Consider the following 17,691-nt stretch of genomic DNA (forward strand, 5'->3'; position numbering starts at 1 on the left):
GTGTAAATGACTGCAGCATTTTTATCAAGAACATAAATGCATTTGCCAATGCAACATTATGATTACTGGGCTGTTCCTTGCAGTACCTCTTGAACTCTGTAATACAATTAATATTTCTACAGAAATTAATATGGCATTTAATGTTTCTAAATTGTAGCTTGATTATCTGTAGAGTCACAAGAAAACAGAAATGGACAGTTCACCCCAAAATGTAAATTCTATTATTATTTACTCACCCTCATGTTCCAAACCTGTATGAATTTTTTTTCTTTTGTGGAACACAAAATAAGTATTTTTATTTTAAGAATGTTGGTAAGCAAACCTTTGGTTACCATTGACTACCAGTGTTATGCTTTTAACTTGAGGGTAATTTTTGAAATGATCAAAACAATTAAAAATTGCTTTCATGAAAAACAGAATGGAACGTTTTAAAGTGATATAAACAATCTAATGCAGCAAATCATCAAAAATGTTAAGCTTAATCTTTGCTAATGCTACTGATATCAGTGTTATTATGCAAAGCTGCTGGTTACGGTTTTCCCGCCAAACATGTCACTTCCTGGAGAATGATTTTGGAAGTGGCTTTTTGTTTAGATTATAGTTTCAAAAGACTAAAAGGATATAATGCAGTGTTGATAACAAAACGACGATTAGTTTACCAATTAAAAACTAAATAAATAAAAGTGCTTTTTTTTCTTTTTATTTTTTTTTACTAGAGGGCGGATGTGGACGAGTTGGGTGTTAGAGAACTGACTTCCTCTTCGTATGTGTAAAACGGTCTGAACACACAAAAGTGTTGGTACAATATTATACACACAGGCGCACATACGTTTTATGTACATGTAAATAAAATACCTTATTCTAGGGCGATACATTAATCTATTATTTAACTGTTTTATAACCCATTTTAAGAGTGTCGCCAGTAAATTCCCACGCTTGCTCAATCCAAATGAACTCTAATGAAAACTTAGAACAGGCTGAACTCTAGGCTCATAATTCTCCACCGTTCAGCTAGATTAAAATGACCCTACATTTAAAAACATCGCGGGTCTTTATTTGAGCGACAGAACGCTAGATAACACCAGTAGAGGATAGTGCACTTTCTTCAAATGAGTTGTTATATACTTGAGTGATTCTTTTGAACCGATTCTTCTGAACGAGTGGATTTTTGGAGAGCGAACTGGTTCATTGTAAAGAATCATTCGAACCGATTCGCCAAAGTGAAACTTACCTAGTGACGTGAGTGAGCGGAAAGTTTCCTTTGAGTGAGCGAGTAGAGGATATGGGAGGAGTTGACGTCTCCTGAAAACATACTGTTGCTCTCTCTGAAATGTTACTTAATGTAACACCGACTCAGTGCAGTGGGAATGTCTACTAGAGAGACTGTCACTTTATTTACAAACATGGACAGAAGCCTCGTTTAGGTGTGTCCTTCGTCACTACCGATATCTTTAACCCTGTTTGGGATTTATTTGGAATATTTGGAGACTTGAAGCCATTGTCTAGATGGAAGAAGAAGAGGCGCCGCTACTGACGAGCAGCATTAAGCGGAGCTCAGGTGATTATGGATCTCACGATGAAGGTCAACATGATCAACATGAAGAATCACCAGGATCAAGGCGACTGTCTTATTCAGCTACTGACGACTCGTACCATGTGCACGAGGGTACGTATGTATTCAGGAATCAGTTTGTCCTGGGTCAAGTGTCCCGACTCTCCTTGTTCTGCTCTCTTGTAGTTTATTATAGGCCTATCTTATTCCTCACTTTTATTACATAGAAGTTTAAAAGGCTGTCCTCCGTCTTCTGGTGTCATATTCACCTTGGTTTCTGTCTTTTCTGTCAGACAAAAAAACCTTGTCTTCTTATTGGCTCCGCAGGTCGTCTACTTTAGCTTCATAGTTGTTTTTACTGCTCTCTAGAATTATGTATCAAATTACAATTGGAGATAGGTAGACATACTGAAAATCTTTTTTATTTATTTTTCATGTCCTCTAAGGGTAATTGATTTTACAGCAAGACCAGCACCCAAAAAGACAATTTACAATACATTAAAAATTACTAAATAAATAAATACACAGGACAACACAAAACCAAACAACTACCTGCTTCCACCTACTCCCCACCTGCCCAAATTTAGCAAAGAGATAATTTACCAAAGTAGGAATAAATTAATGTTTGTACCTGTCACAAATCTAAATCTTCTCCACATTTACATTAAAATTCAGTATGTTATCAGTCACACATCCCAAATACTTAAATGATTCCACAACCTCAACCTCCTGATCTTTAATAGTTGTTTTTTTTATATCACTTTGATTATGCCTAAAATCAATATGCATGTCTTTTAGTTTTTAACACATTTATTTGCAGGAATGCATTATCACACCACTGAACACAATCACAAGGCCATGGTTATTTTCATCTGCATGGAGGAGGCTGACAAAAGCTCAATCATCTTCATATTTTACAATAAGTCTATTCTCATGACTACTCCTGCAATCGTCAGTGTATAAAATATACAGAAGTGGAGAAAGCACACATCCCTGAGGGGACCCTGGGGATGAAGACAGTACCTCTGACAAACACCCATTGATCAATTATACAGAAATCCAAACCAAAGCTCAGAAGTTTCTCTATTAAAATGTGAGGTCGAATCGTATTAAAAGCAGATAAAAAAATTATAATAAATACAATTCTGGCATGAGTCTTAATTCCCTCTAAATGCTTAAGTACCAAATTCAAATTTATTGTTTAAAGTTAATCTAATACTTGTCAAATAATTTGTTTCACATTTTTAGCAGAAATTTGGGGTAGCAAAAGGTGTTTTGGGTGAATTTTGTTAAAATCTCGTCCATAGGCTACTTATTATAAAAATACAAAATACAATTCAGACATTATGTCAAGGTAATCTGAATGTTAAGTGGACAAGTTTGTTTTATTCTGTGATTTTGGCATATTTAGAAAATGTTTTTATCTTTGAAACATTAGTAAGCTAAATCAGTTATCATGAACTATCAATTATCAGTACTTCTACAGCATGTATTAATCTAAGTTCGTTATAATCTCAACATTTATGAAAATTAAGATAACAACAGATACACTGTGAACTAACATCAACAATGACTTTTTTTTTTATTAACATCAAAAAGGGAAATAAATGCCGAGAAAATACATTGCTGTTAATATATATAGTAATATGGTAAATATTTATTAATGCTATTCTATATCTCCAGTACGAAGTCAAATGAAAGTTTCAGTGGCTCTTTGCTCTTCTACGTGGTGTTATCACTCAAGCATGGTTTGGATTTGCTGGCTCATATCCTGTTGAGAAGTTTAGGTTTGGCATCTCCTGAATATCCTGTGACACTTAAAAATATGCTGATATTGGAGCCTGAAACATCTGCCTGTGCATAGTTTTACAATCAGAACATTTTTTCAAATCTGAGTAGAGGTCCAGGTCATTGAATGGTCCAGTAAATTTAGCACCAGATTTTGCTCTGCGACTACGAAGTGTAATATGGGAATGATTTTTGTGACATAAAAAAAAAAAAAAAAATATCACTATTGTTGTGAAAACTACTATATTGTGTCTAGATTACAGAGAATGTAATAGTTTAACTTTGTTTAATATTACGAGATCTCCCATGCAAAATCTTTAAGGGAACTTTTTGCAAAATAAAATTAAAACATTTGAAAGAAAAAATCATGAAAAAAATGCACAGCTAAAAATGTACTGTTTAACTTTTTGTGTTGACACAGATGCAGATGCAGACCTCTATATCCAGCAGGCCGCTGTATTTATTGAAGATGCAATTCAGGTTAATTTAAATTTTTTCATAATTTCTGTATTTTTATATTGATTGAATGTATATCTAATTTCTCTGTTTGTGCTCTTTCCCATAGTATCGATCCATCAATCATAGGGTAGATTCTGGGTCCTTACGGTTGTATAGATGTTATTATTCCAAAATATGTCAGTGGTAAGCAAACAGAAATTGATGCTTTTTATCAAAATATTTATTTATTTTTATTTTTTGTCATGTGCCATACAAAGCCAGAGCATTTGAGAAACGGAGTTGGGACACTCCCATAGGCTTCCACAGGAACTGAGGAATGTGGAAGTAAAGCGTGTCATGGAGCAGCCAATAGTTCCAAACAACCAATAGTTTCAGTATTGAAGCACATACATTTCAGTGCTTCTCAAGCACATTCGCCAGAAAGTTGAGGCATATTAACGCATTAGTTTACATCTCGGAAATCTGGCCAGTAGGTGTATTTTATGAAACGCATTATTCTTAAAGTTTAGTTTTAGATAATAGGGAGTTGTGCTATATTTGCAGTTAGATAACATGAGAAACACCTTAATAGACTGCCCATTAAATACAAATGCCCATTAAATAAAAAAAAAAAAAATACAAGAAAGAGTTTCCCTGAATGCAGTTGGTTGTCTTGTGTTTATATATATATATATATATATATATATATATATATATATATATATATATATATATATATATATATATATGACAAGCTCAGTCTGCTCTGATTGGCCACCTGATCCAGTGCAATGTGATTGGTCAAACACTGCATGCACTTGTTGGAAATATGATGACCCTTTAAATAATCGTGAGCTTCATCTTTCAAAGTAAATGTAGAGACAGTTAATAATGTGCTTAGTTCTACCATCAGTTCAAGCCCAACAGAGGAACAGAGTTGTGTGACAGACACTTTGATGAAGCGCGTATGTTTTGCAGACAGTACACAAGCCATGGATGGTTAAAACAGCTCACTTCACTATGTGACCGTCCGTCTCTCTCTCTCTCTCTCTCTCACACACACACACACACACACACACACACACACACACACACACACACACACGTGTGTGATGTGCATGTGTGTGATGTGCAAAACTTCGCATTTAAACAGTTAATAGCAAACACTTAAACTAATGACAAAACACACATACAGTAGCTGATTCAGAAGTGGCAGATTGTCGTAGCAAAGTCAGAATGACTTCCTCTCCTAGGTTCACGAAACGGTCGTCCGCAAATGAGTTGCATTTCTGTTGTAACTAATCTTAAATAATCCTAAATGCATCTACTTTCTGAAGGCCAAATAAAGTGCTTTTGCTCTTAGGATTTGAGACTTTAGTTAACTTTTCAGATCTTCTTTATGCCCCAAGAGCTTGTAACACTCCATAGAGAAAGGAAAAAATTAAATCGCTTCATATGGCCCCTTTAAACAGCTATACGGGCGTCTAGTGGTTAAATCATGGTATTACATAGAAAATATTATTTTTCTGGATACCTTGCTAATTTGCCAAATTGCACTGGAATTTAAAATAATTTTCTCTATTTTAACCTTAAATACTACAATATTTGTTATATAAATAATAAGCATCTTAGAAAAAGAAAAAAGTAATGCTGTCTCTTCATCACTCCCCAGAACAAAATGTGATTGTAAAATGTAGTCAGCGTGTATCGATACACAATAAATGCACATGATGCGTTGAAAATATAGTGAAACTTCTGTCTATCCTTCTTAAACCCATTCAAACATATTGACAGCATGGAGTTGTTTGGAACTATTGAGAGCTCCATGAACCATGTGACTGTGTGGCAGCAAGACCAAAGCGTGTCGCAACTCGTTTCTCAACGGCTCTGACAAATGCAAAACAAAGTAACTATGGCAATACTGGAATTGTGAAAAATTGCTTCATAGACTTGTATAGACATTGGTAATTGGATTTCAGTTGATATCAGTATTTGTTTTCTAAATCTTGATATTGTTGATCAAACCTGGCAGTAACAGGACAGATCATAGTTTAAGAGCCTTGATTTAAGTCATTACTCAATTTTGACCAAATGTGTGAGCACTTTGTTTTTCTTTTTTATTGTGTAGTTGAGTAATGACTGAAAATCAAAGCTCTTAAACTATGATCTGTCCTGTTACTGCTGGATGTATACTGTACTACAGTATATTGTAGCTTTATTGTTTTTTTAACTGGTGAAAACTATATTTATTAGGTTGTGGACAGATGGTCTAACTGGTTCACTTTAAAGTTAAAAAAATGTATCTTTTAGCAAATATATACATGCGCATATATATATATATATATATATATATATATATATACAAACACACACACACACACACACACATTGTGTAAAGAAAGTATTCAGACCCCCTTACATTTTTCACTCTTTATTATATTGCAGCCATTTGCTAAAATAATTTTATCATCACATTAATGTACACACAGCACCCCATATTGACAGAAAGACACAGAATTGTTGACATTTGGGCTGCTGTAACTACATAAATGAGGGGAAAAAATGAACTTAAATGATTTTAGCAAATGGCTGCAATATAACATTAATATAAAATTTAAGGGGGTCTGAATACTTTCTGTACCCACTGTACACACACACACATACACACCTTTTTTCTTTTTTTTTTTCTGGAAAAACAAATACAAATGAACCAGTCAATTCCAGTGGACCACATCGAGTCTCACTCCCACATTTTTTTTGTCATTCAAGAAGTCTCTTCTTTACTTTGATATGTCACAGTAAGGAAGAAAAAATAATTTTATGTGCAATATATTTGTTTTGGATATTAGAAGTTCTAAATGGCCTATAATTTACTTTACTATTGAGTGAAAAAGTTCATTCAAACCTTGTGTGTCATGACAAGACATGTCACATGTATTGTGCAAGTTATTTTCTTGACAGCATGACACATACTGCATTATACTGGACAGACAACTTTCCTGTAATTATATTGACCTACGTATGGCCTCTAGCTGTTTATGTGGTATGTTTCTCTCTGTCAATATCAGTTACGCACTGTTATTTGATCTGCTTTCCCACACTCTCTTTCTTGAAGGGCATTGGGGTTCACGATTGCTGTTGTACTGGCACTGGCTTTCATTGAGAGACCCTCCTCTCTGACTTACACCTCGGACATTCGTTTCAAACCCAAACCCTGGGAGCCACCCTGTGGACTGACGGAGGGGATCGAGATGGTCTGCCTTTGTATCTTCATCTTAGATTTCACTGTGAAGGTAGGAATCTAAAAATAGATTCAGTTGACTTTTGGGATAGCACTAACCATAATCTTTACCTAATATTTCTGTCATTATTTGTCATTCAGACCTGTATGACTTTCTTTTTTGTAAGGAATACAATGTCCAAATGGTTCTTTTCCATTTTTGGTGAACTATCCCTTTAACCGTTAAACTGACCTATCACAGTACCCTAACTGTTAACATTTGTTTTGTAATGTTTAAGTTGTTAAATATGATATTAAGAAATATACCAGATATATTGTTTGTTTTGCAGAGTTATCTGATAGGATGGGAGGAGTTTCGTATGAACAAATGGCTGATTGGTTATGTAGTAGTGATTGCAGCATCAGTTATTGATTGGATGTTGAGTGTTAGCATGCTGTGCAATGAGGTGAGTTCATGAAAACTGTATTACAGAGTTGCTTATTTACTGTGACTCTTTACACCATAACAGTATTTACACTATAGAAAATCGTGTATACCTCAACCTGTTGTGTGCTTTATTGATACATTGATAATTGATTTCTTTATTTTATTTTTAATTAGCATTTACAGTCTTCCTTACACTTATAATAAAACTCATAATTTACTTGCCCTCATTTGAAAAACAGACCTAAATTGAAGTTGTATTTGAAATCTTGGCCTCCATTGTCACTCAAATCTCATTCGCATAAGCACATCAAATACAACCTTAGGAACATTAAATGTTCATGTTTGGACAATCTATTCCTTCATAATATTAAATATAATAAGTAAATACTGATAATGTATCAGGCAGCTGTCAGCGTCAGGTCCGTTGATTGTAATGTTGTCATTCTTCCCACAGAATTTAAGAGTCAGGAGACTAATTCGACCATTTTTCCTCTTGCAAAACTCTTCCCTTATGAAGAAAACTCTAAAATGTATCAAAAGGACTCTTCCAGAAATAGCAAGGTAATAAAAAAAAAACAGTCTGCATTTAATTCCTTATTTTCACTTTACAATTTGTATGCAGTTCATTCTAATATTATAATAAAAAAATGATGATCGTAAATGTTATCATTTATTTATTTATTTTTTTTCTCTGTTTCAGTGTTATCCTGCTTTTGGCATTACACATCTGCTTATTCACCATGATTGGAATGCTGATCTTTTCCAAATCAGATGTAAGAAGTGATCACATCTCTATCGTATAATTTCTGTCAGTGCTTACATGGGCCCACTTTTTGATTTAAACAAACCCCTACATTCTGCCACATAACTCATCCCTAGAATTTGGGCTTTGGACATAAATGACCTGAGTCATATTTAGAGATCGCAATATAAAGGCTTGGGTGTGGGATCTGTGTAATTGGCCAGTTTAGATATATCTTCCTCAATATATTTGTTTTCCAGTACGAACATCTAAACATCTTCAAAATCAAGATTGAAAAATTTAACAAAATTGAGTGAATTTATACTTAAAGCAAGAACAAATATTTGTCAGTGGGGTATGAAACCTGTTTCCCTTTGAATTAAGTGCTTTTTTTATTTTTATTTTCACTTTTATCCAAAGTGAATTGCTACAGTTGAGTGAATGGATATGTTTCTGCAGGACCCTAAGAAGAATGGAGAATGGGAAACCTACTTCAAAAACATGCCAAAGGCCCTGTCTTCTCTGCTAGTGCTGCTAACAACAGCCAATAACCCAGACGGTACGTCTTCATTTGACTGTAAATGTTATTAAAGTCTCTCATTAGGTGCAAATCTCTGAAAGATAAGGTTTTAGATGGTCAGTGACAGATGACATTTTGACACCGCTGTGTCGAATTCTCAGTCATCTCTGGCTAATTGCAGTAACCACATGACACTATGTCTTGTGAACTTTCACAGGTGTCTGTATTTGTTACAAATTTGAAATTGCCTACAATGGCCTACAACGTCTCTTGTAGTCTGTGTTCATTACAACATGTTTTCTCCCTCTCTCAACAGTCATGATTCCAGCATACTCTCTGAACCGTGCCTATTCTATATTCTTTATACTCTTTAGTGTGTTTGGTAAGTTTTAATGGCATATCAGATCAGTCACTCACACACACACACACATTCATACATGCATACATACACTACTGGTCAAAACTTTGGAATAATATACGATTTGTTAATATTTCAGAAATAAGTCTCTGAAAACTCTTCTGTTACAGGAATAAATTGCATAAAATTTGCATTAAATTTAAATTGGTTTAAAAGATTTACTCTATTTTTTATCAGCTTTGATGAGCATAAGACTTAAGACTCATGGTTTAATTTACACACACTGCAGTTAATATTATTTGCATTCGAAACTTTCCACCAGCATTAAACACTGACATTCTATTTTTTTTTTTTTTTTTCAGGAACATATTTGTTAATGAATCTAATGACGGCAATTATTTATAACCAGTTCAGGGGATATTTACTGGTGAGTGACAATTACGTGACTTACAATTACTTAGACATTGTTTTAGGAATTAGGTGCTTGTTGGCTAAAGGAATAATTTAGCAATCTATATTCTGTTATTATTTCCAAACTTTTTTTTTTTTTTTTTTTTGCTTCTCCTTGGAGCACAGAATGTCTTTTTATAATTTCCAAGCTTCTTCTTTCCATACAACAAAACTGACCATGGGCCGTCAAGCTCCAAAAAAAATAAAATAAAATAAAATAATGATAGTTATTATAATGAACACATATGATACACTGTTTTTCAAGTCTTCTTAAGACATTTGTTTTTTGTATGGAAAAGAGTCTGATTTTATTTTATTTTTTAATTATTGATGTTATCATCTGTGTGTTTAGATGTCGATTCAGACGTCTATAATCAGGAGGCGTCTGGGTATTCGGGCTGCATTCGAGGTGCTGTGTTGTCCAGGCCGAGGGCACACCAGCACTCAGTCTGAAGGCCATGTGTAAGATCAAGTCCTCTCCAACATTGAAGTCTTTCTTCCTAATAGCAAGCATTCACTCGTATTCGTGTCTCTGATGTGGTGTTTTATGTCTTGTCACGTGGCTTTTTCTGTTGCTGCTCAGGGAGCAAGTGGCGGTGAACATGTTTCTGCAGGTCATGGATAGAGTCCACATGAAGTCTTACTGCAGACAGGCTATCATTAAGGTCAACACAGATAGCAGATAGTTTCTTCAAGTAAAAAGTGTGTGCCATGGTTAATTGTTTGACCTATCTTTTGTTTCCTCCAGGCGGCTCAGGAATTCCCAGATGGCTTCATTAATGGCGAGACCTTCCAGAGGCTTTTTACTGAGCTGGATAAAGATTTTATGAAAGAGGTCTGATCATTTATGTTTGTGGATCAGTCTTAATTCAGGAAGTCACTCTTTTTAAATATTTTTTAGAAGTCGGCTTAAAATAGTATTAGATTTATTAGGGTACGGTGCATGGCTGGGTTGGCCAAGTAGAGATTTGGTTCCCTTGCATATTATGAGTTTATGAGAATTTGTATCTGAATGACACAAAGAGAATTAGCTGTATGGCAATTCACAGAAACTCAACACAGTCACAGAATGAGGAACCTGATTAGTCCAATGCGACAACAAAACATGCAAGAATAGATAGCTGTTTAAAGTTTGCATCTCGGAAGTTTGCTGCATTTTGTTTAGCTCCTTTTAAATAAATACAATTAATAGTGCGTTCTCGAAAATAATGTGTTCTTCAACCATAGTCCAGACACATGATTTAGATTATTTTACTAAATAAAATAATGTATAATAATACATCATATAATATCATAAATTAATAAATTGTTAAATGTATTTATTATTGAATATAATATGTATAATGAATATAAATTGTGTAGAAAATTCTTATACATTGAAAATTAACACTGTAGTATTTTTAAGGAAATGCCCCATATTTTATGTTTTAATGTGTTAATGTGTAATACATCTTAAAAATGGAGTGTACACTTACATCAGACTTACTGTGAATTTCATTAAAATTTTATTTTACTTAGATTTAAATTGAATAAGTTGAACTGGAATTGTAAAAATAATTTAAGAATTTAACTTTGGTGTCAACAGACACAGTAACTGGTCTGTTTTTGTCTTTTCCCTGCAGCATCCACCAAAACCGGAGTACAGTTCTCCTATCCTGCAGCAGATCCAGTATATGTTCAGTCACTTTTATATTGTTGTACTGGGAAACGTTGTCGCTCTTGCAAATGTCATTTGTATTTGTGTAAGAAATCATTTTTCCTCTGACTTGATTTGATTATTGCATAAATCACCCTACATAAAGAACATTACATACATTTCCAGATTTCAGGAGATCAAAACTGGGTTTTCCCAATTAGTTGTTCACCACCCAGTGGTTCATGATGGAGCTGCAAGGGGCTCTTGAGAGAGAAATGCCAAATTAAATGGAATTTCATTTATATATATATATATATATATATATATATATATATATATATATATATATATATATATATATATTTATAATCAAATCAGAAAATCATTTTAATCATTTTGTTCACCAAAATAGATTGCAACGACTATAATATATATCACATTTTTCTAGTTTTATTGCAAAATGGTGCCAACATTTGTATAGTATATGCAAAAAGCATTATTTCAAATCTTTGAATCTTGGAAGTTTATGTTTAATATATGTTGTTGTTTTTCTGCAGACTGTCTTGGTTCTGAATTCAGAGAAATCTGCCTCAGAGAAAAATAACTTCTATATGGAGGTGACTGTTTCATGCATTGAATACATACAATTCATGTTGCTGTAATAATATAATTACATATATAAATATTAGTGGTTGGTTTGTAAAAAAAAATATATATATATATATATTCCTTGTGTTTGGCTAGATTTTTAGACCATACCCTGATGTTTTCCCAGCAATAGTTGATATATGTGTTTTCTAAAATTTGAGTGTGGTTCTAAAAACATTAATGTACTGTAAATATATTTCCTGTCTTTTAGATCCTCAACTGTATTTTCATCCTGTACTATTTAATTGAGATGCTGCTGAAAATAGTGGCTTTTGGTTGGAAAGGTTACCTGTCTTACAGGAATAACATTTTTGATGGATTCCTCACTGTTCTTCTTCTGGTAACATTTTCGTTATTATTTATTTATTTACTGCTATTTCAAATTATCATTAGGAATTTTGTGGCATGCATAGCGGTTTAGGTGGTGAAGGCAGTAATCGCAGGCATGTGTTTTTCATTTATTCTCAACAGGCAATTCAGATCGCCATATTCATCACGTACAGGATTCCAAATGAGGACATGTAAGTGAGCTCAGTTTGAAGAACAAATAATCTGATCTCTTAATCTGACATTTTACTCTTACCTTAACAGGGATCCGGATCAAGGACGTGTGATAGTTTTGTGGGAGATGGTGCGACTGGTCAACATGTTGATTGTTTTCCGTTTCCTCAGGATCATTCCAGAAATCAAGGTTGGTCATGGGCTTCTCACATTAATCATCATGTTAATCTCATAAATGCACACAAGGTGTGTCGATACTACAGCTATGCTAAACATACTGGCACCATTTACATACCCTAAAGTCTTTTTTTTTGTGTGTGTGTGCACGCTTTAGTTGATGGCCGTGGTGGCCAGCACTCTTGTGGACCTGGTGAAAAACTTACGGGCATTTGCTGGCATTCTACTGGTGAGTGAATAGACTCGGACAGCTTCATCAGGTTGAGGTTGGTCCCTTCACTTGTACATTTCTCTGATGCAGGTGGTGTACTATGTGTTTGCAGTTCTTGGCATCTGGCTTTTCAAGGGAGCCATAACACCTCCATTAAACATGAGGTACTGTTCATCAACTGCACATTTAAGAGGAAACATAAACATACACGAAAAACTGTATTGTGAGCTAATCTTACAGTTTAAAAGAACGGTTTTCTTTTTGTGTTTCATTTAGAATGTACTTTATTCCTCTGATTCCATTACAGTCTTCAGTTTCACATGATCCTTCAGAAATCAAATCATTATTATCATATGGCGATTATGCTCAAAAAACATTTCTTATTATCTGAACTGTGGCAAAACTCTGATACCCGTCTTCTAAGCAAAAACTGTAGAAAAGCAAATGGACAGGCTACATATCGCTCTTCAAATGTTTAAAGGCTCTCTTACATCTTACCAAACTGCTGTTAAGTGTGTGCGAAAACTGCATATTTTTGACCCTGGACCACAAAATAAGTCTTAAGTGTCCGTTTTTCGAAATTGGGATTTATGAATAATATGAAAGCTGACAATATTTGGCCGAGGTTACAACTATTAGAAAATCTGAGGGTGGAAAAAATACTGAGAAAATCACCTTTGAAGTTCTCCAAATAAATTCTTAGCAATGTATATTACTAATAAAAATTAAGTTTTCATATATGTACAAATTATTAAAAAATGTACTAAATATCTTCATTGAACATGATCTTTAATTCATATCCTAATGATTTTTTGCCATAAAATAAAAATTTATCATTTTGACCCCATACAATGTTTTTTTGGCTATTGCTAGTTTTTTTTCAGTTCTAATGAGATTTCTCAGTATATACGCCCTAATTTGGACAGTTTTTATTCATTTTTAGATCTTCACAGGTGCGGAACCTAGGTGTTCTTGTCAACCAGCATTTAAAATTCGATAAACATATCTCCTCCGCAATCGGATCCAGTTTCTACCAACTATTTCATCTCTTGTGTAAAATCAGAGACTTTCTCACTCCGAAACTCTAGAAATGGCTGTTCATGTGAATGCTACATCTCGACTAGATTACTGCAATTCCTTATATTGCAGTATATCTAAATCTCAGATTGCGTGGTCCAAAGCGCTGCAGCTAGGCTTCTTGTGAAGTGTCGCAAACACAAACACATCACTCCAATTCTCAGATCTCTACACTGGTTGCCGGTTCATAAGAGAACAGACTTCAAAATTTGTTTATAAATCTTTACATAACCTAGCTCCTGTCTACTTCTCTGAACTCCTTCATTCATACACTCCATCTAGAAGCCTGAATCTTGCGACCAGAGTTTGTTGGTAGTTCCACACACTAGAATTAAGCGTAGAGGGGAGCATGTATTTGCGGTGGCAGGACCATGACTTTGGAATACCCTGCCTTTTAGAAATTAGAATGGCCCCTTCTCTGTTTTTAAGTCCCTGATAAAAATCGATATGTTTTCCTCAGTGTACTAATTACCATTAGTCTTTTTTTTTTTGTTTGGTTGTTTTTTTTAAACAGGTTGTTCATATTTTTTTATCTGGTTTGCTTTCTGTGTATGTTTTTTTTTTTTTTTTCACTCTCTCTTCCGTAAAGTACATTGGTCAGCCTATTGGCTATACAAATAAAATGAAATTGAAATATTATTTTCATAGTTTTTAGATCTGAGCCTCTTCTTTCTCTATGCTCTCCTTTCAGTCTAATCTCCAACTACAGCATAGAAAACAAAACGGATGGCCCCTTCAGCATGGATTGTGGCACTTTTGAACAGCTGGAGTACTGGCCCAACAACTTTGATGATTTCGCTGTAAGTTGCACAGAGGACTACTATAATAAGCATGTATGAGGAATACGTAGTCAGTGGATTTGACCAAATTTGCTAGGTTTATAGTTTTAAATTGTGTTAATGTTAGGTTTAAATAGGTTCATGTTTTCAGAATTGTTTTTAAAATATTATTCATGACTATAATTCTGTTTTGTTTTTAGATAATTTAGGTTTAAACCTACATAACATTTTGGAAAAATGTAAATGTGTTCTTCCCGTCATATTTTTCCAGTCCTCTCTGGTTCTGCTCTATAACATCATGGTAGTGAATAACTGGCACGTTTTCACGGATGCATACAGCAGATACACTACAGAGTAAGCTAGACACCCTACACACACACACACACACTGTCTCTGTCTTCAACACGTTGGCTTTACCTTAAAATAGTTTTTTTTAATTTGTACCCATAATTCTTCTTTGTCAGGTGGTCCTTAGTGTACTTTGTGGCCTGGTGGTTGACATCTTCAGTCATGTGGGTCAACCTATTTGTGGCACTCATTTTGGAGGTATGTAGACTGACCATATTAACGTTATTGAAAGACATTCCTAGTCTTAATGTGAACTATTTTTATGACTGAAATCTGATGAACTACTGAACAAATTATCAATAGCTGATTTATTTTTATTATTATTTTTTTTTCAAACCTGCACACACCTTTCCCACAGCTGGTCACAGTGCTGATTGCTTATACAACACTGCAACCAATACAAACCTCCAACCCTAATCTTAATAACAGTAGTAACACATCCTGTTAGTTTCCACTACTGTTTACCACGCTCAGATCATGTGAATTCAGACCTTTTCTTGACAGAGCAGTTATTTGTTTCTAAGCATGCTAGTTATATGTTGTTTTTCTTCCCTCCTTTGTTCAGAACTTCACCTATAAGTGGGACCGCAGCAATGCTCTCTCTGTCGAGGATGTGGAGAGAATTGCCTATCAAAGCACTGTACAGCTTATTTTCAGGTATGAATGAAGCTATTCGGAAAGTTCTTATCATTGATTTTAGAGACCTGGGAGAAAACAAGTCGTAGGATTTTACTGGCCATTAGCTCTAAAAACAGCAAAAATGTCCACTTTAATATGAATCTGTGAGAATAGGTAGAATAGGATCAATAGAACTGTTTCAGATTTGATTGTTAAATATTTTGTGAACACCATCAAGTCAGCCCTGTCAGAATGTTTGTCTCACTGGTGATAATTCAAGAGATAAATTTGAAAGGAAGTGAATCATTATAATTATTATTGTAATAATCGGTACACATTCTTTTTGAATCTCACAGTGTTGATCTGAATTGAGTTATACAGTATGGAATGAAAAAAAAATTTGTAGACAAAATGGAAGCATGAATGAATGGTAATGGAATGAATATGTTAAACAAATTATTACAAAAACACTTTGTATTTAAGCATTTATTTTTGTCCTTTGCAGTCCTATAGCCTGTCAGTGATTTATAGTTGTATTTTGATTGTATGTGATTTTATGGGCACAAGCGAGTATACCTTAGCTCCAGTACTTGACCGAATTTTCCTGAGGCTCCTCTGCTCAGTATTTCAGGCTGCGTTCTGCTCTTTCCTCACAGCTTTCCCTCACATTCCTCTCTGATTAAATAAGGCTAATGATTTAATTTAGTGGAATGTGGTGTGGTATATCCTGATGTTTATCACTCTTAACCATTCTAGAAATCATAGTCCAATAAAAAGATAATTGTGCTAAAAACCATAAATCTTTATTTTGAAATAATGTTAGTAGTTTTTTTCTTCCTGTGGCTGAGATTATGTTTCTTCCTTTTTCTCTTCTATTGAACACACGCACACAAAATATATTTTGAAGAATGCTGATAACCAAACAGTTGACGGTAGCATCTGACTTTCATAGTATGAAGAAAAGAAATAAAAACATTGGCTACTGTCAACTGATCGATTTTCAACATTCTGCAAAATATATCATGAAGAAATTAACCCTTACAGACTTTGAACAAGTTGGAAAGTGAGTAAATGATGAGAGAGAAATTATAGTTTGGTTGTTTAAATACCTGATTTTGCCCATCCTCTGTTTTCAGAGAGCATGTCCAAGAGCCAACAGAAGAAGAGTTACTAACTCAACTTCAACAACATCCTCATCTGCACCTCTCCCGGTGACCCTAAACTCACCCCCCTCACCTCCAACTCACAGGACGCCTTTAATTCATAATTACACCAAAACACCCAGAATCCTTCACGACTGCATCTTGTCTGTGTAGGCCTTATGTTTACATATCCATCCATTTTGGAGGACCTGTGTCCCATTATAGGAGCTGTGTTGCTTCAGGTCAGCCTGGGAAAGGATGTATGTGTTTTTAACAGAGCGTCACACAGTTAATGTTTGGAGGAACTTTGATTTATAAAGAGGCTTTAGCTCAAGTCACTCCTGCTGCTGGAGTCCCAGAGTTTTTATTGTATGTTCAAGACAGCCTGTAAATTACAGTAGTGTTCATGACCTAATGTCTGGAAGGAATTCATTCTTTTTTTCTTTTTTGAGAAACCAAACACATTTTTTCCTGAATTTTATGATATTAATATTTTTTATTTATTTTTGTAAGCCTGCTACAATCACCAAAAAAAAAAAGAAAAGAAAAAAAAAATCTATAGATTGTTTTAAAAATAGTGGAAACAAAGGGACATAACTCATTACGGTGTTAAATATTTTTAGCTGTTTTATTAATTTGTAGATTCTATATTTTTGACTGTGCCATTATGTTTGTTCAGTGCTTTTATTTATATTAGATTTTACTGTATATTTTACAGAAATCGGTATGGGTAAATCTCTCAAAAACTGTTAAGAAATGTTTTCAGATCATATTTCACCCACCAAAAAATAAACTAGGAAGGGAAATTGATTAATTTTACTGTAATGTGATATGATATGGGCAGACTGGTTAGAGATGACAGAAAGGCAACAGTAACTCAAACACTCGTTACAACCAAGGTATGCAGAACACCATCTCTGAATGCACAACACGTCGAACCCTGAAGGAGATGGGCTGGAGCAGCAGAAGACCACACCGGGGGGCCGCTCCTGTCAGCTAAGAACAGGAAACGGAGACTACAATTAGCACCTCAAGAAG

The 17,691-nt window shown here is 34.4% G+C and overlaps 1 protein-coding gene across 1 annotated transcript; it reads left to right on the plus strand.

The window, feature by feature from the left end:
• Positions 1–1,237: 1,237 nt before the first annotated feature.
• Positions 1,238–17,463, plus strand: LOC128016535 (two pore channel protein 2). Its single transcript, XM_052601102.1, has 25 exons — positions 1,238–1,666; positions 3,762–3,820; positions 3,906–3,982; positions 6,894–7,071; positions 7,349–7,465; positions 7,901–8,007; positions 8,147–8,219; positions 8,648–8,747; positions 9,025–9,090; positions 9,429–9,493; positions 9,869–9,978; positions 10,100–10,181; positions 10,265–10,351; positions 11,139–11,258; positions 11,710–11,769; positions 12,012–12,140; positions 12,272–12,321; positions 12,392–12,491; positions 12,636–12,707; positions 12,780–12,853; positions 14,458–14,566; positions 14,817–14,899; positions 15,010–15,091; positions 15,459–15,550; positions 16,648–17,463. The coding sequence occupies exons 1-25, from the start codon at positions 1,507–1,509 to the stop codon at positions 16,724–16,726; spliced, it is 2,331 nt and encodes a 776-aa protein (XP_052457062.1). The 5' UTR covers positions 1,238–1,506; the 3' UTR covers positions 16,727–17,463.
• Positions 17,464–17,691: the final 228 nt, after the last annotated feature.

Source organism: Carassius gibelio, chromosome A7 (genome assembly GCF_023724105.1).
Source record: "Carassius gibelio isolate Cgi1373 ecotype wild population from Czech Republic chromosome A7, carGib1.2-hapl.c, whole genome shotgun sequence".
Classification (NCBI taxonomy): domain Eukaryota; kingdom Metazoa; phylum Chordata; class Actinopteri; order Cypriniformes; family Cyprinidae; genus Carassius; species Carassius gibelio.